This window comes from Propithecus coquereli, unplaced genomic scaffold (assembly GCF_000956105.1).
Source record: "Propithecus coquereli isolate 6110/MARCELLA unplaced genomic scaffold, Pcoq_1.0 Scaffold235, whole genome shotgun sequence".
NCBI lineage: Eukaryota > Metazoa > Chordata > Mammalia > Primates > Indriidae > Propithecus > Propithecus coquereli.
Genome location: NW_012147897.1, coordinates 2,266,693 through 2,292,471, shown reverse-complemented (window position 1 = coordinate 2,292,471; position 25,779 = coordinate 2,266,693). Strand labels below are relative to the sequence as shown.

At 43.9% G+C, this 25,779-nt stretch overlaps 1 protein-coding gene across 1 annotated transcript in view; it reads left to right on the top strand.

Moving 5' to 3' along the window:
- Positions 1 to 25,779, top strand: part of CLPB (ClpB homolog, mitochondrial AAA ATPase chaperonin) — a 144,062-nt gene that overhangs the window by 65,915 nt on the left and 52,368 nt on the right. The window contains exon 5 of the mRNA XM_012645724.1: positions 9,752 to 9,880. Within this exon, the coding sequence (XP_012501178.1) occupies positions 9,752 to 9,880 (129 nt within the window). The remainder of the gene's footprint in view (positions 1 to 9,751; positions 9,881 to 25,779) is intronic.

Below are 25,779 nucleotides of genomic sequence, written 5' to 3'. Positions count from 1 at the left end.
GGTTTTTTTGTGACTGTCTTCTTTCACTTAGCATAATGTTTCATCCATGTTGTAACATGTATCAGTACTTCATTCTTTTTATGGTTGAATAATATTCTATCCTATCTATCTATATACCACATTTTGTTTATCCATTCATCATTTGAGTGGCATTTAGGTTGTTTCTACTTTTGGCTTTTATGAATAATGCTGCTATGAATATTTGTGAACAAGTGTTTGTGTGGACATAATGTTTTCAGTTTTCTCGGGTATACATCTAGGGGTAGACTTTCTGGGTCATGTAGTAACTCTGTGTTTTTAACTGACAGACTGTTTTCCAAAGCAGCTACACCATTTAACATTCCCACCAGCCATGTATGAAGGTTCCAATTTCTCTACATCCTTACTCTAACACGTACTACTGTAAATTTTTTTTATTATAGTCATCCTAGTGGGTGTGAAGTGGTATCCCATTGTAGGTTTTTTTTTTTTTTTTTTTTTTTGAGACAGAATCTCACTCTCTTGCCTGGGCTAGAGTGCCATGGCGTCAGCCTATCTCACAGCAACCTCAAACTCCTGGGCTCAAGCGATCCTCCTGCCTCACTTTCCTGGGTAGCTGGGACTACAGGCATGCACCACCATGCCTGACTAATATATTCTATTTTTTTTTAATTGTTTGGCTAATTTCTGTCTATTTTTAGTAGAGGTGGGGTCTTGCTCTTGCTCAGGCTGGTCTTGAACTCCTGAGCTCAAGCAATTCTCCCACCTCGGCCTCCCAGAGTGCTAGGATTACAGGCGTGAGCTACCGCGCCCGGCCCTCATTGTAGTTTTGATTTGCACTTCCCTAACAGCCAGTGATATTGAGCATCTGTGCATGCACCTTTTGGTCATTTGTATATTTTATTTGGAGAAATTTCTATTCAGATCCTTTGTCCATTTTTTAAATTGGGTTTTCCATTGAATCTTGTGAGGTAGGTGATGTTATCTGTTTCGCAGATGAAGAAACTGAATCTCAGAGATGTTAAGTATTTTGATCAAAGTTACACAGTGACTTTTGCTTTCCAGTCTGACTGACTCCAGCCCTCACACTCTTTCTAATACATGGTGCTTCCCACTGAGGATTCATGGTAGGATCACCAGAGTCGTCTTGTGGGGGCCTTGACCAGCAGGAAAGGAGCAGGGAAGGGAGAAGTAGAAAATCTGTTCGAAAAAATTAACTGGGGCAAGGTAGGAGGGGCCTCTGAAAGTCAATAGGAGAGTGTGGATGTACTGCAGGTTCCAGGACAGGGAGGACATGTTAACTTAAAAATCGCCATTTCCTAAGTGCAGATTGTTTCCTCTGCCCCATACTATATCACATCACCTTCACAGCAATCCAGTTAATGGGCCTTAATGTCCCCATTTTACCAATGAGAAATTTGAGGTCCAGGGAGATAATTTTTCAAAGTCACTAGGATTAGGATCCAGGTCTCTCAGCCTCAAAATCCTGAATTCTTTCCTCTCAGAGATACTCTTTGAAAGAGAGATTATTCTAATATCATTTGTATTATTTACAAGCTCTTGAGAACAGGTCTCATTCTTTATCCCTATGGCCCAGCCCATGGAAAGTACTTGATGTTTGGTGGAAGAATGAAGATATAGGCTAGAGTAGGTGGTATAGAAGGGCCTAATTCCAACTGGGTTTTTTTGGGGGGAGAGGTGGCGATATGAATGATGTATTGGGTGGGGGTCTCATCCCAAGATGTGGTGCCTGAAGATCTTTACTCTAACTTTCCAAACATGGGGTTTGGGAAGAGCGTTCTGGTTCCCAGGCATCCTTGGCCTCCCTGGAGCTGGACCGTGCAGGTGGGAGGTGGGTTTGGCCAGCCTTGTGTCTTTCTGGTGTTCTTCACAAGAGCATTAGGGTGGGAAGGACCCTCAGAGATCATCTAATCTAGTGCTTCTCATGGTGTTCTCTGAGGAACAACGCAGTGGGCTTTTTAAATGTGCATTCCCAGGCCCTGCCTATTGAATCTGAACGGCTGAAGTGGGGGCCTGGGAAACAACATTTTTGACCAGTTATCCAAGTGATTCTGTCCCACCTAAAGCTTGAGAACCAGTAATGCCAAAAAAACTCCTCTAAAAACAGGGAACTTAGGGACGTGGAGGGATTGAGCCATACATACCAAGGTAGTAAAAGGGCCAGTTTCTTATCTCCTGGTCTGTTGTTCTTGCTGATCCCTATGCAGCTTAATTTGTTAATAGAAACTATTACGTATCCATAGCTTTCAGGATAAAGTCCAAACCCTTCTCAGGATCCGTCCTCTGCCTGCCTGGACACCTCATCTCTGCCCGCTGCTTCACCTGCCTTAACTCTGCATTCCAGGCTCACTGAAGTGCTCCCAATTTCTTGAATAGACAGATAAAATGCAGTCTTAACCCCCTGGCCTTTGCAAATGCCACTTCCTCTCCTGGAATGCCCTTCTTCTCACTCCACCTGGCAAGTTCCCCCTTGTCCTCAGGATGGTTCTTCTGGGAGATTCTTTGCCAATCCATATTACATGTGCCTATCTTTACTCCCATGAGACATGTGGTCTGTCTCATAGCACTTACTATACTGTAGGTGCTCAGTAATGGTGGTTGATAGGTGGATGGATGAAGGCTTATGTGAGCTCCTGCCTAAGCTACTTGAAAGCAGCATATTGAAATGATGCTATATGGAATGCAGAAAATGTTATGAACTAGTTACTCTCATCCATGGGGAGCCTAGGATCTAAGTGGGGAGTCGGAACAAAAGGGAAAATTTAACACAGGAAAGTATTATAAGCAGAGTTGTAAAACAATAAATAATTAACTGCTAAATGGCTACATATAGTCAACTTTATAGGCATTCAGGGCAGAGCTGGGAAGAGAGGACTTTCTGGAAGAGGAGGACTTGAATTGGGTTTTTTTTTTTTTATTTCAGCATATTATGGGGGTACAAATGTTTAGGTTACGTATATTGCCCTTGCCCTCCTGAATTGGATTTTAAAGAACAGGTAGGATTTGGAGAGAGAGGAGAGTCTTTTAGGCTGTAGAAGGGAATGAAAGGCCTTGCCAGGGATGGACTCATGTTGACCCAGCACAGAGAGTCTCCCTCTTGCCCCATCCCTTGGTTGAAAACAAGTGCAAGAGGCAGAACCAACAGCACCAGCTGAGGTTGGGGAGGCAGCCTGCTGATCCTGGCAGTAGGATGGATGTCTTTAAAGTTACAGTGAGGCTTTAATGAGATAGTGTATAAAAAACACCATAAAAGGGCCCCATTTCTCTCTAATATTAATAGTATGAATTCCCAAAAGAAAATGAATTGGAATACGCTTTATGCTGAAGCTCTCCACACTTTTTCTGGTTTGAATGGTGGTAGAAAGGATGAAAACGATGAGATGAAGTAACTCATCCAACCTGGGAAATCTGAGACCTCTCTGGTGGGTCTCAGACAACTCCTGTACACGTACGCTGTGTATTAATAGATGGAGCTCCTGAGCAGTGGCAGGAGGGGGCATGTGCTCTGATTCTAACTATAGTGCTATGATGCCTCATCAGGCTCTTAATTTGTGTAGAGGGTGAGAGGCCAGAGGCTTCTTGCTAGAGACTCTTGATAAGAAATTAGCTTAGTCCCTGAGCTTCAGGTCAGATCAGTTGGCCCTGAGTTATGTGAGACTTGAGCCTGTGGGCATTGGCAGAAGCTGTACAGAATGGAAGATAGAGCCAGGGAGGCTTGGGGTCTAGTCCTAGTCTACCACTGACTAGCAGTGCAAGTTGGGCAGGCCACCTAACCCCTTTAAGCCCCTGTTTCCTCATCTTTTCAATAGAGATAATAGTACTTGACCTCTCTGCCCTACATGGGTTGTCATGAGGGCGAGGGAATGAATGATCACCTTGAAGTGCCCTCTGAACTGTAAAACACCGTACACATGTAAGACATTATTCTTGTGTTTGTCGTAGTAGTCATAGAGGTCTCCTCTCATGGAGACATGCTCACCGCTTTAAAGGCAAGGGCACTGCTAGACACTCCATAACATTAGATGACACTGGCTCCTGGAGTGGCCCGTACAGGCTGAGCCTGAGGCAGAGGGACTCACAGCTAGGGTTACCTTTCCCCTGCACAAATGAGCCATAAATAAAGCTTTTGTTATCTGGAGACCACTCAGCTTGCCTCTTTTTTCAAAATCTCCCCCAACAGACTTAGCAATATGAGGACAGGAGCCACATCTGAGTCATCTCTGTGTCCCTGGTACCTAACCTATGGTAGAAAACAGCACTTAACAAATGTTTATAGTAATGTTTTTAAAAATCTATTATCAGATTTGATTCTCATAATAGTTAAATATTCAGTATTCCTCAAATTACTGCTTATCATACCCATTTTACTGATAGAAGAACTTAGTAACTAGCAGAGCTAAGATTCAGGATGCTATGACACCTTTACCTTACATAACTGTTTCTCATCGTGGGAGGCAGTGTTTTGTTGTTTTTGTTTTTGCAGTTGGAGCAGTTTGGGGAGTGGCCAGGGCTACATAAAGGGATCCAGGGACTACTTTCTACCTCCACTGACTCATTAGTACTGGCGAGGCCAGGGAGTCCTGCAGAGTGTATCTCTGGGCACATACCTGCCACAAGCTCCCAGACTGACCCTGGCCATGGCACCAAGGCATAGACTTTTCGATGCAAAAGGCAGACATGGAAGCAGAAGGATGTCAGAGTGGTGCTTCATCACTCTTTTTTTTTTTTCTTTTTTTTTGAGACAGAGTCTCACTCTCTTGCCTGGGCTAGAGCGCCATGACGTCAGCCTAGCTCACAGCAACCTCACACTTCTGGGCTCAAGTGATCCTCCTGCCTCAGCCTCCCAGGTAGTTGGGACTACAGGCATGTGCCACCATGCCCAGCTAATTTTTTCTATTTTTAATTGTTTGGCCAATTTCTTTCTATTTTTAGTAGAGACGGGGTCTCGCTCTTGCTCAGGCTGGTCTCAAACTCCTGAGCTCAAGCAATCCTCCCGCCTCGGCCTCCCAGAGTGCTAGGATTACAGGCATGAGCCACCGTGCCTGGCCTCATCACTCTTCCTGTGGTCAGAGGGCCGTAGGACCCCCTGAAGAGACAGGAACAGCTGGCTGGGAGGGCAAGCAGGAGCCTGAGCCTGTCTTACCCTGTGCTGGAGACAAGCTAGCAGATGTCTTTGTTGGAAAGGGCACGGTTCACTGGCTGAGGGCCAGCTGTAAACACGGGGCCTCAGAAGACCACCTTGGTGGCCAGCTGGTGAGATAGTCTTGGATGAATCACTTTAGCTTCCGTGACTTTGCTTACTCTTCCTCAGTGGCAGGGGGGTGGAGGGGTGCAGGGGGTTGGTAAGTGTGTGTGTGCATGTGAGTGTGTGCTGCACCTCTCCCGTCACCTCCTTCCACCTTCAGCCACTTTTTTGTGGATAGAGGAGAGTATGAGATCTAATGAGCCAGGGGCTTCAGCAAGATCTTGTGAGACAGGACTCCTAACACTGGGTGATATGGGGAAAGAGTTTAACACTAAGAGCACAAAATGGGCCCTGCTGAACTTGACTGGGTCCCAGCTCTACCACTAATTGTGTCATCCTTCTGAACTTTTACGTCCTTATCTATAAAAGGGGAGAACAAACTTTTACCTTACCTCACAAAGTTATTCTGAAATAAATAAGGAACTTTACAAATTGTGATGCACTACTGGCTTCCAAAGGGAGTTCTGTAGAACACCAGTACTGCAGGATTTTAACAAGGGTGAGGGTTAACAAGGGTTAGGCTGTCAAGCAAGAAACTGCTGAGTGACGCCAAATGAAACAGATGGTTCTTAACTCAGAACCGTATTCTCATGCTCACTGTGCCTTCTTGAGAGGAAAAGTGTATGCAGGATTCCCAAAATGAAACCTTTTTTTGCAGAGAATATACACTTTGGAAAGCACAAGACGAGACAGTAAGGATAATAACATTTATTGAGAGGTGCTATATGCCAGGCCAGGCACTGTACCAACCCTCTTTGTTGACAATATCTCATTTAATCCTTACAGCATCCCATGAAAGGGTCACAGTTATTATCTTCACTTACAGATAAAGGAACTTGGCACAGAGAGGTTGGGTAAACTGCCCAAGATTACACAGTCAGTAAATTCAGAACTGGGATTTAAACACAAGTGGTCTGGCTCCAGAACTCACCTATTTAATAGTCACATTCAACTGCCTCATTCAACAGCAGTTCATCTGCTTTTTATGGTAAGCACCCTGTGTATAGCTCTATCATTGCACTTGTGAAACTGTATTATAATTTGTCTGCTCAGTGGTCTGATTCTTGCATTAGACTTAGCTTTTGAAAGTCAGGAACTGTGTCTTATTTATTATTATATCACCAGAAGCTGCCACCGTGCTATTGGTGCTCACTAAGTACTTGTTGACTGGTATTATTGTTATCATTATTATTAGTCCAAAAACAAAGATAATATCAGGGCCTTGTTTATGTATGAAGTATTTATAATATTTGTTGATTCAGCAAGTATTTGTCAAGGATGTATTGATGGCACTGGGGAGACAGCTGTGGAGAAGGTATTCACATTTCTGTCCTCATTGGCTTTTGGTCTAATGAGGAAACATAGCCAAGTAAGCAGGTGATTGCAATCGAATGTAATAAATACTGTAATTGGGCGATGCCTAAGGTGCTAAGGGAGCTCTCAGGAGCAATGACTACCTCGAACTTTGGAGGAATCACTGGAGGAAGTGACTTCTAATCAGATATGTATTGTAGTTAACCGACTGAAGGCGTGGAAAGAGGAAGATGTTCCAAACAGTGGAATAGTATTTACAAAAGCTCAGAGAAGAAAGAACATTAGGAAGGTGTTGGTGAGAGATAAGACCTCAGAGATCAGCAGTGGGCCTCCTCATGGACATTCCTTATTAGCTGGGCTATGATGCTGGCACTCTGCTGGCATTCGAACCAAAATAGCCCCAGCTATGTTCTTTGAGTTCATCTGCTTTTTATGGTAAGCACCCTGTGTATCGCTCTATCATTGCACTTGTGAAACTGTATTATAATTTGTCTGCTCAGTGGTCTGATTCTTGTATTAGACTTAGCCTTTGAAAGTCAGGAACTGTGTCTTATTTATTATTATATCACCAGAAGCTGCCCCCATGCTATTGGTGCTCATTAAATGTTGTTTGTTGAATGAATGATGGGTTTTCTTTGTAAAATGGATTACACCCTTCTTGCTTTCTTGAGCCAACTATCACTTTTCCTCAGGTTCATCATTACATCCAGCAGTTAATGTCCTATGTGGCAGTTCAGTGATACCCTTAGGGGCTTCTGAGGTGCTGTATTCTGAATTCCTTTTTCAGCTTTTCGTTGTCCTGTTCTTTTCCCTCCCTGCCCGGCCAGTGCTTGATTGTAATCAATCTGCTTGATTCTAAAGCATCCTCCCTGGCCTTCTTATTTCCTTCTTCTAATCTGCAGTGGGCTGGAAACAAGATCACCTAGCATGATTTGATAAGACTGTGCTAAGAGTTAGTAATCTCTGATTGAGGTCCTAAAGGGCTCTCTTATGGGAAAAGTATAGATGATGCCATCACACATGGGACTTGTATGTTAGCTGCTCTGAGGACCTCTTCCTGTTCTTCCTGCTCCAGGAAAGGTTAGATAACCCTCTAGGGGTGGGGATGAGAGAGGGTGGGGGATCATCAGTCTGGAGAGCCCCTGTTTGGAGTAGAAGAGCTGACTGACTGACCATTGATTCTATCGACCACAGAGAGTGTAGTCTATTCTCCAGCGACACACTCCAGCTTCATTTTGGCCAAACATTTGAAATGCTTCCACCCATTCTAGCTTATCTGGGTGCTAGGTCCAAACCTCAGGCTATTTTCTTTTAAGGGCAAGTTCCCCAGAGACTGTGCTTGCACCTTCACCCGAGAAGAAAAAGAAAAGGGAGTAAGAGCCAAAGCTGGGACCAAAACATCTGGACTCTACTCCTTTCTCTGGGCTCTAATTTTCTCATTTGCAAAATGAGGGTGACAGTATGATATGATGGAAAGAAAGAGTGGGGATTCAGATTAGATCTGGGTTCTAATCCTCGTTCAGCAACTTATTGGCTGTGTGACCTCTGAGCTTTAGTTTCCTCATCTATAAAGTGGGAATAATATTAATACTTACCATGAAAGGTACTTATGAGAATTAAATAAGATTGATTATGGGAAGTGACCATACTAGACACAAAGTAGGTGGTCAGTAAATGAAATCTATTAGTATTAGGAAGAGGCATGACAGTTTTATGTTTTTTGGAATTTGAAGTAGGATGTTCAGTATTGCAGGAAGGGGAAATGCAGAGACTCTATGCCAAGACCACTTGAAAAAGAATGGTTTAGGAATTGTCTGGTGCTTTTGACTACCTGGGCAAAGTCGCCTCTTGACTGAATACACCCCTTTATCCAGGGAGAGGTTAGAGGAGCCTACCCTTTGCAGACCCTATGCCACAGACTACGGGAGAAAAGTGGTACAGGTCAGCAGGACCCAGATTCCATCCCCTACAAACTTAGCTCAGCAGGGCACATAAGACAGTTACCCAGATAACTTCCACATGAGACAAAAGAAACTCCATCCCTGAGCAGGATAGATATTGTTCTGTGGGGTCTCATTTCCCAAGGGAGGGCCCCAGAGGTGGGGTAACCTTCTAGTTTATTATCCAAACTGGGACTGTCCAGGACAACAGGCATAAACCAGGACCATCCTAGGTGAACAGGGATGTGTGGGGTCACCCAACCCAGAGAGTCTTGTAAAAGTGATGAATTGGTTTTAGGTTATTTTATATGAAATCAGAGTGCAAGAATCACAAACATTAGCACTAGAGTGAGCTTGGTTGGGGAGGTGGCGGGGATTGGTTTTTTGACCATATGAAATGCTTTTTCTTCTTATCTTTTAAAAAATATTTGCAGGTATTTATTAGGGGTAAAAAAGCAGATTACAAAATTGCATTCACAGTATATTCCAATTTTGTAGGAAATATATATGAATACGTATATTTGAAATCTAGAAGGACATATACCAAAATATTAAATGTAGTTTCTCAAGTTGCTGAGATATTGGTCCCTTTTCTTCTTTGCACTTTTCTATGGTTTCAAAATTTTAATTGCTTTTATAAATTAAAAAAATGTAATACCTTCTGAACCTCTTTCATAAAAAAGAAAAAAATTTAAATTACTTACTAGACTGTAAACATCTTCAGAGCAGAGAGGTGTGTTAATCTTCTACTAAGAAGAGCCACTGTCCCCTGCCCCACTCTTGCCCTGTCCTACCCAACCAGCTTTCTTCCTCTGGATAACTCCTCTTAATCCTTGAAGATTTTGATCTCCTGGGATCCTCTCTTCATGCCCAAATAGAACTAAGCTCTCCTGGCTTTCTGTATCATCCTATTATACCTCTAACATAGCATTTATCTCAAACAATACTATAAACATCTGTTTATTATCTGCTTCCCTTGTCAGATTGGGTCAGGGACCGTATCTGATCTATTTTATGTCCCCAAGATGAATAATCCTAACACATAATAGATGTCAGTAAACATTTGTGAAACTAACTGGCCTCTGTTTTTCCTCTTACCCAGCACAGGTGGCCAGGCACATAGTAGGTACCATTTTATGTTTAGTAAGTAGGTAGATGAGTAAGTAAATTAAAATGCCAAGAGAAAGCAGATGAGATTGGTGGCTTATGCATTTGCTGCTAACAGAAGGATTTGTGTCTCTGTCCCCCCTAGTCCTGGTCACCCGAGAGGATGACTTCAACAACCGGCTGAACAACCGTGCCAGCTTCAAGGGCTGCACAGCCCTGCACTACGCTGTCCTTGCTGATGACTACCGCACTGTCAAGGAGCTGCTTGATGGAGGTGAGAGCGTGGGTAGATGAAGGGTGGAATGGCGTTGGCAGGGCAAGAGGGTACTTGGCAGCCACCCTTTCCCAGAGCCCTGTTACCTTCCCAGAGTCTAGAAGCGCCTTGAGAGTGGCTGCACTTCTGAGAGTGGCAATGTGCACGTGTGATTTGCCCTCCTGTGGCTGGTATGTGTTCTTTGCCTACGTGTATGTGATTCACCATGCCTTCTGGCCTGTCTGTATGTGCTATGACAGTTTTCTTGATTGTTGCTCTCCCCAAACGTGTTCTTTCTTCGTCCCTGTGTCCTCCAAAGCATGGTTAGGAGAACAAGGGAGAGGCTCTTCAAATCCCTATTAACCCAGTTCGCAAAGATGTCGTCCTTGGTCCCATCTTCACTCCAGTCTCAATTAGGCCACTTCCATTACTCTGGGTCATGGCACCCTCTTCTTTTCCATCATTGCACTTGTCACAATCTGAAATTGTTTTTATTTGTTCACTGGCCTTCTCCCTAACTTGACTATGAGCTCCCCGAAGGCAAGAACCATGGCTGACTTGTACCCCCAGCACCTGTCATATTACTTGGCACCTAGTAAGCACTCAATAAATATGTGTTGAACGATGAATACCCTCCTTTTGGAGAACATCAGTTTAATCCGAGGTATGATATGTGCCATCCCCAGACTCGAACTGGACTGGTCATGTCCAGGTCTGGTACAGAGATACCTGCCAGATACCTCCCAAGCAATCACTTTCTCTCCCACTTTGCCTTATCCCACTGCAGCCTCTCCTTGGGGTAGGGAGGGAAGGAAGCATCTTGCAGGATGTGTGGGGCACAGGCCCCTGAGTGAGTACATGGTGCATAACTGCCTGTTCATGCCTTCCCTGCCACTTCTTGAGGGTCCCCAGGGACCCTCTCTTGGGGCTGGACCCCAGGGTCCTCCTTGTTAGGGGTCATTCTTCACAGAACCTGAGAAGTGGAAGAGTCCTCAGAGGTCCTCTGGTCCACTCTGATTGCCTGTCGTCCTGCCAGCAGAAACCTCACCAACAGCTGGCTGTCTGACATTTCCTAGATTTTGTCAGAGACAGAAGGAACCCTCCTTCTTCCCCAGGGAGTTCATTCCATTTTACTTCAGCTCTGACTCGTTAAACATCTTTTTAATGAGCTGTGATCTTCTTCTCTGTAACTTTTGCCAACTATCATTTGCTACCCAATCACTTTTTCAAAAACTAGTCTTCAAAGAAAAACTCTTTCAGGCCAGGTGCAGTGGCTCATGCCTGTAATCCCAGCACTTTGGGAGACTGAGGCAGGGGGATAGCTTAAGGCCAGGAGTTCAAGACCAGCCTGGGCAATATAGTGAGACCCCATCTCTTAAAAAAAAAAAAAAAAAAAGAAAGAAAAAAAAGAGTTCTTCCAGTCCAGAGCCTTTGCCTCCCCAGGCCCAACATCTCCAGATCATCTTGTAGCCCTTGTGATGTGATTGGCCTGGACCCCAATCCTGCCACCTTCTGTTAGCCACTGCCACACTGGCTTAAAACTCAGGCCTGGCCCATACCCCCAGCCTACAAGGGATCTGCCCCAGAACAGCCAGAACGTGTCTTAGTCTGGGCCATGTACACCACGAAGGGCAGTACTACTCCGTGGATGTAGCGACAGTCCCTAGGATAACAGATGCTTTTGGAGTAACAACCTGCTGCTCTCAGAAACAGAGACTTAGAAAACATCCCTAAGCAGAATGCTTCTTATTTTGTCCTTTGGAAAACTCTCCAGCAAGACATTTGTAGCTAAGCATTGGAGCATTCGCCATGGAGTTTCTCTCTGCCGTGCCTTAAAATCAATCAATAGTCCCAGCCATTGTCCAGTAGTTTACATTCCATGCTTCCCCCCACCCCACAGACAGACAGAGAATTCACTCTATGAGGAGCCCCTCTCCCAAGCCTTCCAGATCGAACACCTTTGAAATGAAGAGGCAAGGGCCTTTTATGAAATTCCCTCCACCCTCACCCCCCAGGCCAACGCTGGCCCTTTGAGCCGTTCCAGGGGCATGGTTCCTGCCTGTTGACTTGGAACAGATGCCCTTAGCCCCCACCTTTACATTTCTCCCACCTGCCTTTTTAGCCAGCATCTATTTACACCCCCTGCCCTAGCCTCTCAGCCTCAAGGGCCAAAACCATTAACCCATTTATTTCTCCCTCCCAGACCTGAACAAGTGGCCGTCACTCAAGGCCTGCCAACTTCTGACCTCCCTCCCCCCTTGACCTCCCTTGGTCTGCCTGTGTGTGTGACCAGCCAACCGAGAGGCAGGATCATGCTCTCTCATCCTAGGGGCTGTTGCCAGTAACATTTCCAAAGACTTTTGACCTCAGCTGACCTTCCCCATAGGGTTTCAGGGAAGGCAGAAGCGCCTGCCTTCCTGCCCATCCAGCTTTTTTAGCCTATACTTGCCACCGGCTTTTGCAGCAACATAGAGGGAGGGGCTCTCTGTGAGTTCCAAGGCAGGACTAGACACAGAGACCATCCTGTGCTCCCAAGATCCACACAGGACCCTTTTCCTTGAAATTGCTTAGTCCACAGGGATTTAGGGTCCCCTGATCCTAGAAGATTAGAGCTGGAGGGGGCAGTTACTCTTGCTTTCTGACCAGAACTCCCCATTGAGCTGAGAGGAGATTCAGACAGCAGTATCAGGCTGATAATGTGAGCACCTCTCTGGCCCATTAGGAGGTAGCATGGAGTGACAGAAAGGGCATCTGAAGCTTAGGGTCAGGCCAACTTGGGTTTGAGTCCCAGCTTCTCCACCTACTAGTTGTTTTGCCTTGGGCATGTTTCCTTAAATCTCTAAGCCTCAGCTTTCTTATGTGTAAAATAACACCTACTTCATAGGCATGGCGTGAAGATTAGCAGTAATGTCTATAAAAGCCCCTGGCAGGTACACAGTAGGTATTCTGTGATAAGTAATCATTATGACATGTATCAAGAAATCAAATTCTCAGCTGGGCAAGGTGGCTCACACCTGTAATCCTAGCACCTTGGGAGGTCGAGGTGGGAAGATTGCTTGAGGCAAGGAGTTCGAGATCAGCCTGAGCAATATAGTGAGACCCCATCTCTACCAAAAAATAGAAAAATTATCCAGGTGTGGTGGTACACACCTGTAGTCCCAGCTACTCAGGAGGCTGAGGCAGGGGGATCACTTAAGCCTATGAGTTTGAGGTTGCAGTGAGCTCTGATGATACCACTGCACTCCAGCCTGGGTAGCAAAGTGAGACCCTGTAAGAAAAAAAGAAAGAGTGGAGAGAGAGAGAGAAAGAAAGAAAAAGGAAGGAAGAAAGAAAAAGGAAGGGAGGGAGGGAAGGAAAGGAAAGGAAGAAAGGAACGAAAGGGTGGGAGGGAGAGAAGAAAAGGAAAGGGGAAGGAAAGAAAGAAAGAAATCAAACACTCAACCTGGTAACTATTATCCCATTCCTTGCCCAATATGAAACCTATTCTCCTACCTAAAGGCCTCTTAATTCTGTCTCTGCCTATAACATTCCTGCCCTGCCTAAAATACCATCATGTTCCCCCTCTTCTTATTTGAATCCTCAGATTCTTCAGGGCCTCCCTCTCTCAGGAAGCCTTTCTTGGTTGTCTGGTCTACTCTGATACCTGCTCCTCTGAACTTTTATAGTGTTGGACTAGTGCTTAGCACAGACTGCTTAAGGTTACATCTTCATCCTCACTAGGCCTCATAACATGGTGAAAAGAACACAAGCTTTGGAGTCAGACCTGGGTTTAAATCTCAGCCCTGTTCTGTGGCTCTGGGCAAGCCACTTGCCATCTCTGAGACCATGGACCTCAGAGCATCCTAAGACAGATCAGGTGAACTGTCTCTGACCCTGAGAGACTCTCTGGCTGTCGGAGGAAACAGATATAGAAACAGGTCATGATGGTGGAGTAGGTGCTCTGGCAGGGGCCTGGACAAGGGGCTCTGGGGACGTAGAGGAGGAAATGGCCTCCTTCTACATGGTGAGTAGGGAAGTAAAGTCATTTACTAAGAGCTTACTAGAAGAAGGGCTGCTTAAGCCTTATCAGGAAGGGTAATGGGAGTTTCCAGAGTTCTTCTGAAGGGTTTTGAATTAACTAGTGCCAATTTTCTACTCTCAACTTCCACGGAAAAGTAACTACACAGGCCTGTGTTTTTCATTTTTGGAGACTGCTTTTGCCTGTGTTGATGGCTTATGAGCAGGAAGGCTCTGCTTCAGCACTTGACTGCAAGTACAAGAAATGATGGGAGAGAGGAAGGGAAGGAGAAAGGGAGAGGCAGGATGACTGGAAAGAGGAGTAATCAGGGAAGGTGGCTGGAGCCTCCTACCTCAGGTCCCTGGAGCTGACTCATCCCAGTATTTCCAGGGCTGTTTAGGTGCCTTAGGTCCTCTCAGGAATGTGATTGCACTGGCAGATCCATCTTCCTAAAACATACCTATCATGGCAACCTTGCTCGACCAGGGTTCCTCTAGAGAATTGATAGAGCCCTAATGCTCTAAGGAGTTAACTTCTATCCCAGCCATCTAAAATCATACACCTTTGTGTATATACACCTTTGGGAGAATTGAGAAAATCATTGGTTAAATAATTTTTTTGTACATGGTTTAAAGGAGAAAACCCGGTTGAGAGGCTGAAGGAAAGAGCATGAACGTTGAAGTTAGAATCTCAGTACCAGCCCTGCCGCATAGTAGCTATGTGATCCTGGGCAAGTTACTGACCACCCTTTTCCTTGTCTGGAAATGGGGTGGTGCCACCTGCCTACCAAGGTTTTCTAGGGATTGGGACATACATAGATTCTATAGAGTAGATCATTTATATATAGTATCTGTTATTATTATTACAACTTCAAAAACACTCAGTATTTACCTGTTAAAAAAACAAACCCATACTAACGTATTTCGCTGGTTTTAGTGTTGCTCTAATCTGGCCTCCCCTGCCTCTTTACCCCCGCTCCTGCCCCAATACTCCAGCTACACTGTGTTCCCACCTTAGTGCCTTTACTCTGGCAGCTCTTTCTGCCTCTCAGTTCGCATTAAGGCTTCTCAGGCGGATGGAATTCTTTCTTCCAGTCATGCCACCTTCCTTCTAAAGTCTCCCCTGTTCCCTGGGGTTTGGGTCCAGTCCTATTGCTAAACCTGTGTAGATTGAAGGTCAGGACTATTGTCTTTTTTGTCTCCATCTCCTTTGCCTCAATGCCCTGCACGTGGTTTAGTATATTTTTGGATGCACCGATAGCTCTCCAAAACCACTGTAGGTTTTCTGTTGATATCTTTGCTTCCTGTCCCGCTCACTGTTAATGTCCCAGTGTGACTGGCTTTTTAGAGTTTCACGTATGAACCACCTCTTTCTAGCTATCATCCTGTAGTCAGGAGTGCCACTTCCTCCTTGGCCATCAGTGCTTATCATTTCAGAAACACTTGGGCTTTATGAACCTAATACCGGTTTCCCTGAGGCCTTCCTCAGCCTCCTTCCTACCTACTTTGATCCTCCTTGCCCCTCTCTCCAGGTCCACCACTCAGTTGTCAGTGTTAACCATCATCGAATGAGTCCTTAAATTCGCCACCGTCCCCACCTGTGGCAAAAAGCCTTCCCACTGCTGACGTCCTGCCTTTAGCAGCCTGTAAGTTGGTTGTCAGGACTCAAAACTTACAGTTTCATTTCTTGCTCTACTTCACTATCCATCTGGCTGCACTGCCAGATGTTGAGGAAATGACCTTTGGCTCCAGTTATGCTCTGTTGAAGCTTCACACTCTGATTCCTGCAAGCACTGCAGAGAAGGAGAATGAGCACCGGGCTAAGGGTCAGAAGTTCTGGTTCTGCCACCAACAAATTCTTTCTCCTTTAGGCAGATCCCTTCTCCTCCTCAGTAAAATAGAGAAGTTAGGGTAGCAGAACCCTTCCAGCTGCTGTGTCTTGTGTAACCCCTGGGCAAGTCTCCTCCTTCATTTATCAAACACTGAGCATCTCTCCTGTCACAAGTCCTGCCCTAGGCACCAGGGAAATAAAAATGATCCAGACATGGTCTTTGCCCTTAAGGAACTCATAGTTCATTGAGGAAACCAGACATTTTAACAAAGAATTGCTATCTGGTGTATTAATGGAGATGTATAGAACATGCTGTGGGCTCACAAAGAAAAGACCTTTTATATCTTGGACAGGGCAGGGAAAGCATGGTGTAGGTAGGAGATGGTGTTCACCCTAAGTCTTGAAGGATTGAAGGATGAATGCACGTGGACCAGGTGGATGAGGGAGAAAGAGAGAGGGAGCAGATGTTCAAAGGCATGCAGTATGAAGCAGCATACTTCATTCAGTACATTGCAGGTAGTTCAGAAGAGCTGGAGGGTATGGCTGGAAGGGTCAGAGACGGGAATGGAAAGCAGGAGCTGATAATGAAGGTCTGTGTAACATAAGCTATGCAAAGGAAATTGCGCTTTATCCTCCAATGGGAAATCATTAAGATTTAGAGAAGGAATAGGATGGGCTTTATGTTTAATGTGAAAGATGGCTTAGACATTTTCAAAATGTTTATTAGTAGCTGAAAGAATAAATTGTAGAATGTTCACACAATGGAATAATATACAGCAAAGGGAATGAATGAACTCTTGCTCTATAACTATAACACAAACTTAACATTCAGGTCACAAGCCAAACATGGAAGAGTACTCACTGTGTGCTTGCATTTAAAGCTCAAAGTAGAATAAAACTATTCGATAGCGTAAAAGTGAGGGTAATGCTTAACTTCACAGGATGGCTAGTGACTGGGAGAAGGCACTAGGGGCTTCTGGGGTGTTGTAATATTTTTTTATCTAGGTGCTGATCGTAGGGGTGTGTCCACCTTGTGAACATTCATTGAATTGAATCCTTATGTACTTGTACTTTTCTTATTCTGGACCAAGACAACTTTTTTGTACTTTCTTTCCTTTCCTCAAATCTCCAGCCCCCTCCTTCCTTAACTCCCAAGCTAATGATCTCACTGCACACTTCACAGAGAAAATAGATGCAATCAGAAGGGAACTACCTCATCTTCCCACCTTCACTTCACTAGCCTGCCTGCATCTGTGCCCCGTATGCTGCCTTCCTTCCTCTGACAGTGGAGGATGTCCCCACGACCAGCCCCTGCACTGGGCTCTGGGTCCTGTTTCCTCTCACTCACTCAAGGACTTCGTGCCTCCTCTTATCCCTGTCCCTCCTGCGTTATCTGTATTCCCTCCCCACTGGCTCAGCATGAAAACGTGCCTAAATATCATCCATCCTGAAAAATAAAGCAAACCAAAAACTTCGCTTGACCCCATATCCATCTCCTGCTGCCACCTCATGTTTTGGCATCTCTCATAGCAAAAATCCTCAAAAGAATCATCAATATCCACTTACTCTACTTCCTCAGCTCCTGCTCTTTCCTGAATCTAACATGGCCTAAATGATACCATCATCTACTCAGTGTTCCAGGCCCCAAATCTCAGAGTTGTACTTGAATTCTCTATTTCTTTTCACTCCATATCAAGTAACTGATAAACCCTGTCAGTTGTACCTCTAAAGTGCTCTGAAGTCCATCCCTTTTTTGCCATTTCCATTGCTGTAACTCTGGTTCATTTCAGGCCACGTCATCTTTCCTGGACTGTCACCACAGCTTCCTAACTATTGTCACAATTTCCACTCTTGTCCCCCTAAATCCATCCTCCAAATAACAACCAGAACAATCTTTTTAAAACATAAATCCTTTCATTCTCCTACTTAAAACCCTCCATTGGCTTTCCACTGAAACGAAAATGAAATCCAAACTCCTTACAAGAGCCTACAAGACCCTACATAACCTAGACCCCTGCAACCTCATCTCTCTCCACTGACCCCCTTACTCACTGTTCTCCAGTGACACTGGCCTTCCACTGTCCCTCAGACACACCAAGATCCTTCCCATCTCAGGGCCTGTGCACCTACCTCACCTTCTTGAGATGGCTGCCTGATCATTCAGGTCTCGATTCAAATGTCCCCTCCTCAGAGAGGCCTTCCCTGATCACCCTAGTAAAAGTTCCATCCCCTGCACTTTCTGTCATATTACCCTATTTTGTCTTCTTCATGGCACTTATAGATCTCTAGAATGATCATGTATACTTGTTTATATGTTTATGATCTGTCTCTCCTCCACTAGAAAGTAAGGTGTGGTGGTCACAGAGACCTTATGTCTTTATCTTACTGCTGTATGCGTAGCTCCTAGAAAAAAATTCACTGCCAACTTATGATAAGTGATTAATAGATAGCTGTTGGGGGACACTCTTGTAGAGATGTATAGCTGGCAGTTGGATAAATATGTCTGAAGCTCAGGAGAGAGAAAGGACTTTAAGTTGGATGTGAAGATTTGAGAGTTGTCCATTTCTTGGGGGTGGCTGAAGCTGGCTGCGTCTGTGAGTTGTCCTTGGAAAGTTGTAGAGCTAAAGAGGCCCAAGGACACAACAGAGAGAACTTACCTTTCAGATGTGAGCGTGAGAAGAGGAGTCAGTGCAAGAGATTCCAGGAAACAAAGAGGGGAGAGGAGAAGCAGAAGAGAGTGGAGAATGGGTTGCTTTAAGGCAATGCTTCTCAAACTGTCTATGAAAGACTTGTCTCTTTTTGTTGTTGTTTGAATTTACAGTCTTTCATGGACTAGTATTTTCGTAAAATACAATAAATGAGTGATTAGAAAAATAGTTTTAAAAGGCATATAAAATACAGGCCAAAATTTGTCATTAGATCCAGCAGACATAAAATTACGCTGACAAGTTGCTGTAAAAGTTTCCAGACATTTGACTCTCAATTGTTGTACTTACCAAGGACTAGTAGCAAAATTCACCAGCTGGCACCAGTGCATGGACTATAGTTTAAACCTCAGTGCTCTACTACTAGTACTCCTGGGCAGAGAGGGGAGACAAATGAGCAAAATACAGCCTCTGCCCTCAAGTAGCTTAAAGTCCAGTGGGGCAGTCTGGGACACATAACAGTTATACTGTGTGACAGAGGTCAAAGCACTGCCATTAGGATGTAGGCATCGGGGACTGTGATCTGCGCCAGCTCTGCCACCATCTCACCCCCGTAGATCATGACCCCTCTCTGGCATCACTTTTTCATCTGTAAAGTAAAGAGATCATGTCAGGTGATTGAACACTAAAAGTTTCTTATTGTTTGGATGCAAATGCTAAAAATCCTTCATACTTTCAATTGTCTGAGGGAGGGATGGAGAGAGATTGCTAATGGGTACAAGGTTTCCTTTGGAGATGATGAAAATATTCTAAAATTAGATTATGGTGATGGTTGCATAACTCTAAGTATACTAAAAAACCATTACATTGTATATGGGTAAACTTTATGGTATGTAAATTATATCTCAGTAAAGCTGTTAAACAAGGAAAAAATCCCATGCCATTCAAAGGCAGAAAATATTGACTTGGATGGGTGACTGGTTGCCTGAGAGCAGACTGGAAAGCCAGGAGGCCCAGGCCAGCCCACAGCGAGTGTGGCACATAGGATGAGCCCCTCTGTTGTATATGACAGTTTCCTTTAAAAACTTATCTGTAAACCTCTCTCTTGCCCTTACTGGTCTTTTTACTGATTTCCTGTTATTATTTTAACAAATATGTATTGCACTCCCCATCCTTGCAAAGCTTAAAGAGACATTAGACAAATAATTATAAAATTATTAGCTAATTATTAGCTAAATTACTAGCTAATAATATAAGTATTATTAAAGAAGAGTAGAGGGTACTACAAGAGCATAACAGGGACCTAATCTAGTCTGAAGAGGGATGAGGGAAGTCTTTCCTGAGCAAAGGGCATTTACGTTAAGACCCAAAATGTGGTTGATGTTATCCTGTCATTTAGCTTGAGAAAATCCTGTGGAGAGGGATGGCCATTAGTCATCCAAAAGGATCCAGCAGTCTAGTTGGGGGCATTTTGGGGAATGGAGGAGTCCCATGATATTGTAATTATAGTCCATATGTTAAATCAGGCCTAGAATGGACCTTCAGTGACCTGAGTCCTACCCTCAGCCCCTTACCCAATGCAGAATGAGGAAATGTCCTTGCTTACCCCAGAGAAAGGTATTTCTGTATCCTGGCTCCTGTGGACACAGAGGAGCACTGCATGGTTGAGCTGGAGATGAGCGCCTGGTCACCAGAGTCCATGCTCTCCAGAGCCACCTGCCATCCAGGCACCCGCATTTCATCAAGGCTTTAATCGGCTCCAAGCAGTCCTCAGATGAGCCTGGCTGGTATCCGGCATGACCTCATCACTGCCAACAGTGGCAGCTGGAGGCCAAGTCTTCCCTGGGTGAGGGAAAGGTCAACATCGGCCGGGCCAGGTCTGTTCTGTGTCCTGTGCTGTCCTCCACCTACACTGCAGCTGACTAGGACTCAGATTTTCCAGGGCAGGGCCAACAGCCCTTTGCCAGCCCACTCATGCCCCTTCCAGTGCATGTGCTCTTGGGCAGAATGCACAGAGAAAGGGCAACACTGCACCTTTAAGAAAGGGGAATGTTGCCAGGCACAGTGGCTCATGCCTGTAGCCCCAGCGACTTGGGAGGCAGAGGCAGGAGGATCACTTGAGCCCAGGAGTTCCACTGCACTACAGCCTGGGCAACAGAGCGAGACCCTGTTTCTTAAAAAAAAAGAAAGAGGAATGTCAGTCTGAAGGTCAGGGCCTGCAAAATAGCAGCAAGCACTCCATCCCAGGGTAAGACTGGGGATGGATGGCCAGAACCAAGTTTCCTTTCCCAAAAGGAGTTTGTTTCTAGCATTCATGTGCTGTCTTCCTCTATACCAAAGCCTGGCAGTGTCCTGGGAAGAACACAGCAGGGATGTTCTCTGTAAGTTTGTACCACAGACTCCTTCCTGATCTTCATTTTGGAAATTAGTTTTCTTAAATGTACCAGAAGAAGGGAGCTTGCCACTTGAGAAATCCTTCGGGGATCCCCTTTGAAGTGATAGAACCCTATGGGGTAGGAAGTGCTGAAAGTGCTGACTGGGAGTCAGGGGGCCTGTCACGTGGTTTTGGCACTAACTCTACCTTGCTGTGGGACCTCTAGCAAATCTTCACCCCTTACTGAGCCTCAGTTTCCCCATCTATAAAATAAGATAGTTAGACTGCAATCTCAAAACTCCTTTCCATTTTAATACTTTATGATTCCAAATGAATACTTGCCCTCTGATTTATCTAATTGCATATCTAAGTAACTACATTCATTCAGCAACTATAAATTATTTTCTTGCAGTTAACCACCATCATCCCTATTCTAGGTTCCTCTGATATGTGCTCTTAAAGCATCCTGTATCATTTCTTTATCACTCTTACCACGACAGGTAGTTCTGCAGTTATTTGGTTACTGTATCTCTCCTTCACTTAGCAATGAGTTCCCGGAAGGTAAGGTCTGGATCTGAGGTGCTTATGTTCCTTGTGCCATCCATAGCCCATGATAGGTGCTCAGTAAGTATTTGTTGAATAAGTTAATTTGTAAATGGATACTAGGCATTACAGGAAATACAAGAGAAAAAGATAACAGCCTCTTCCTTTAGCCTGCACCCCACAGAGTGACAGTTTGGTAAATGCCCACATGCAAAGCACACTGAGAACAGTACAGGACAGCAGATGACAGAAATCTAAATCAAGCATAAGCGAAGGCCAGAATAAACAACTGTAATGGGTAATGGTGAGGGGAGAGACCAGTATTGGTATTGCAGAGGGCTTCATGGAGGGGGTGGAACTGGAGCCAGATCTAGAAAGACAGGTAGACTTCAAACAGACAGAAGGAAAGAGGGAAGCTTTCAGGTGAGGGAGAAACAACAAATGAGCCTGGCATGTTTTTTAGAGACCTGGAGGAAAATGGCGACCTGCTAAGTTATGGAATAGAGAGACTTGAGTGTGGAGGTCCTTGGAGACAAGACAAAGAGCTCTTGTACTTAATTTTGTAGTCAATAGAGAGCTCCTGGAATGATTGGTTATTTGTGTTTGTTTAGTGACCGTAGTGATTTTTACTTCACAAAACATACAAGATAAAAATTTCGACTAGTACCAGAGGCTATATAGTGGAGAGGAAGTCACCCTTCTATGTCCGTGGTCCTCTTCCTGGGAAACAACCATTGTAACTTTCTTAGGTATCATCCCTATTGCTGCAGTAACAAGTTATCACAAATTTAGTGCCTTAAGACAACAGGAATTTATCTTACAGTTCTGGAGGTAAGAAGTCCAAAGTGGGTCTCACTGGACTGAAATGAAGATGTTGGCCGAGCTGCCTTACTTTTTTGGAGACTCTAGGAGAGAATCTGTTTCCTTGCCTTTCCCAGCTTCTAGAGGCTACTGCATTCCATGTCTCCATGCAGCCCTGTCCATCTCTTCAAACCCAGCAGTGACTGGTCAAGTCTTTCACACATTTCATCACTCTGACACTGACTCTTCTGCCTTCCTCACTTACTTGTAAGAACCTTTGTGATTATACTGGGCCTACTTGGATAATCCAGGGTAATCTCCCCATCTCAGAGTCAGCTAGTTAACAATGTTAATTCTATCTGATACCTTGATTCCCCTTCCTAGTCCCCTAACATATTCACAGGTTCCAAGGATCAGAACATGGACATCTTTGGGTAGGGGGCATTATTCTGTGTACCATACTCTAAGAGATATTTTATACATGCTTTATTTTTAATCCTGTTTTTGAATAGTTAATACTTGTACATAGTACAGAATTCAAGAGTTTTCAGTAAAAAGTCTTACTCTCACCCCACCTCCAATCAAAGTATTATCTAGTTTCTCTACTATATTATTTTTTTCTCTCCAAATTAATTAGTAGTCTCTGAGGAGACACTTTTAAGACCATGCAAATATCCTGCTCTTCATCAAAATCTCCCCTTAGAGTTAGCATCCATTGACGGTTCTTGCCTGAACTAATCTTTAAATGATGGTTGCAAAATGAGTATTTTCCATGTTTTCTAACTCCAGCACTGAACTCCACATTGATTAGTCAGCACTTGACATTCTGCAATAAGCAAGAACCCCTTCCCCCGTTTATCTGTCCTCAAAATGTGCTCGTCAGTACTTTTTTATTGTTTTATGATTTATTACTATCCTTAGTTATGTTGGTGCTGAAATTGCCCCAGATTTGGCCAGTGTGGCATACCCGCCCCCCATTTTTTTTTTAGCATTTTCTTATTTTCCTACATAATAAGATGGTTTGGGCTCATCTTGTATCCACCTTGCTGCTGCCCTGGAATCAGCCATTTCTTGAGGAGCCCTGAGATTTTTAATGGGCATTGTATTAGAGACTAAATCTGAGTTCTGAGTATACTTATTGCCCTTTCTGTTGACAGAGCCAAGAAATATATATAGATATATACACATACACATACACATCCATCAAAATATACACATACAGGTCAGGTGTGGTGGCTCATGCCTGTAATCCCAGCACTTTGGGAGGCTGAAGTAGGAAGATCACTTGAGGCCAGGAGTTCAAGACCAGCCTGGGCAACATAGTGAATCCTCATCTCTACAAAAAATGTTTTTAAAAATTAGCTGGGCATGGTGGTATGTGCCTGTAGTGCCAGCCACTTGGGAAGCTGAGGCAGGAGGATCACTTGAGCCCAGAAGTTGGAGGCTGCAATGAACTGTGATCACGCCATGCACTCCAGCCTGGGCAATAGAGCAAGACCGTATCTCAAAAAAAAATATATATATATATGTATATATATATGTATACAAACACACACACACACACACATATACACACACGTGCATATACATATACACACATACATTCTTATGTGCATACATATTATAGAAATCCTGAGAACACCAATACCTCCCATTCCAGTTGATTTCAACAGAATTCTTTCTTGTCTTCACACATTTCATATTTGTATGTCCTTTCCATAAGTGAGAAAGCTGGCTACAAACAGCATGGGTACATTTACTCATTTGCTCAATCCTATAATAAACTTGAAAAAGCTTCAACTGCTTCACCCATAACAATGTAGAAAACCTTCTAAAAAGAGTTCAGGTCAGAATTTGTTTAACAGTTCTCACTCCTACTCTATCCGAGGCTAAGGGTATGTAGTCAAATACTGGGTTCATAGGTTACTTGGGTTCTTTCCCCCAACCCCTTCAGTGTATTTATGTTTTTCATTAGAAATAAAGTTGGGTTAATTTTTCAATTTGCTTTCAGCTGTAGGGTTTTTCTCCCCTGCCAATCCTGGTTAATTTAATATTGCTAAATATTAAATTAATATTGTTATTTGAATATATATATATATATAGAATAGAACATTAACTTGTTTCTAAAAGTCAAAACTACCAAGAGGTATACTCACAGAAGTAAAATTCCCACCTGTGTCCCTTCCAGCCTTTTTCTGAGCCCCCTTGGTGAGCCCTGACCCCTTGTAAATAATTGGTTTTATTGTTTTCTGGTTTATCCTTCCTGAGTTTCTTTGTATAAGCAAATATTTGTATTGTATGTTTTCTTATTTTGCCTTTCTTCCTACACAAAAGGTAGCACACTACATATGTTCTTTTGCAGTTTGCTTTTTTTACTTAACAATATTTCCTGAAAATCACTTCATATAAGTTCATAGACATCTTCATTCTTTTTTACAGCTGCATAATACTCCATTATAGCATGTGCTATATATCCTATGCTTGGACATTGAGGTTTCCAGTACTTTGCAATTACAAATAATGTCACAATGAATAACCTCATGCATGTATATTTTGATGTTTTTGGAGGTTCACCTTTACAGTAAAACCTTAGAAGTGGTATTGCTGGGTCCAAGGGTAATGCACGTGTCCTTTGGTTAGATACTGCCAAGTTTCTCATCGTACACGTTGTACCATCTTACATTTCCATTAGCATCGTAGGAAAGGGCCTGTTTCATCACAGCCTCTCCAACAGAGGCTTTTTGATTTTTACCAATCTGAAGTGAGAAATAGTATCTCAGCCTAGTTTCATTTTGGTTCTCTTATAAGTGAACTTGAATATCATTTCATATGGTTGAAGGCCATTTTGTATCTCCTTTTGTGAATTGTCTATTTGTATCTTGCCTATTTTTCTATAGGACTTTTGGTTTTTATTTTTCTCTTGATTTTTAGAAGTTCTTTGTATATTAAGAACATTAGCTTTCTATCTGTGATATACGTATAGAGAGAAAGAGAACAAATATTTTCTCCTACTTTGGATTGATATGGTTTTAACACTTCCTGTATAATTCTAATATATAGCTAGGATTGAGAACCGCTGCAGTAGTTTAAACTGTACAAATTGGAGCTGTTTTGTTGTTGTTATGTATGTGTGTGTTTTTTAGAGATGGGATCTCACTCTGTCACCCAGGCTGGAGTGCCATGGTGCAATCATAGCTCACTGCAGCCTTGAACTCCTGGGCTCAAGCAATTCTCCCACCTCAGCCTCCCAAGTCACTAGGATTACAGGTGTGAGCCACTATGCTCAGTTTGGAGCTGTTTTTTTGAAGAAGGCATATAGAGAGAAAGAGATAAGGGCTGAGGACTTGGCCTTGGGTGACACCCGTAACTTGGGATGGAAGAATGAACAGGAACTGCAAAGGAGACAAAGTTATGGATATTGTGTATCACAGAAATCAAGGTAGAAAAGAATCCAAAGGAGGCGGGATTAGTCAGCAGCATTGATCGCTGCACCCATGGAAAGGAGGAAGAAGAGGTTGCTGGGTGTGGTAATGAGTTCCATAGCCCTACCTCCCAGCAAGACTTCATCCACGCTCATTCAGGCTGAGGGAAGATGCTCCTGATCTCCGGGCAGTGATTTTGTCCAGCAGAATTGCCTAAGACCATAGCAGGCCTCTCCTGACAAACAGAAATGGAAGGAACATAAGCCCAGCTATACCATAACTGGGGCATAATTATTCAGTCAGCAAGT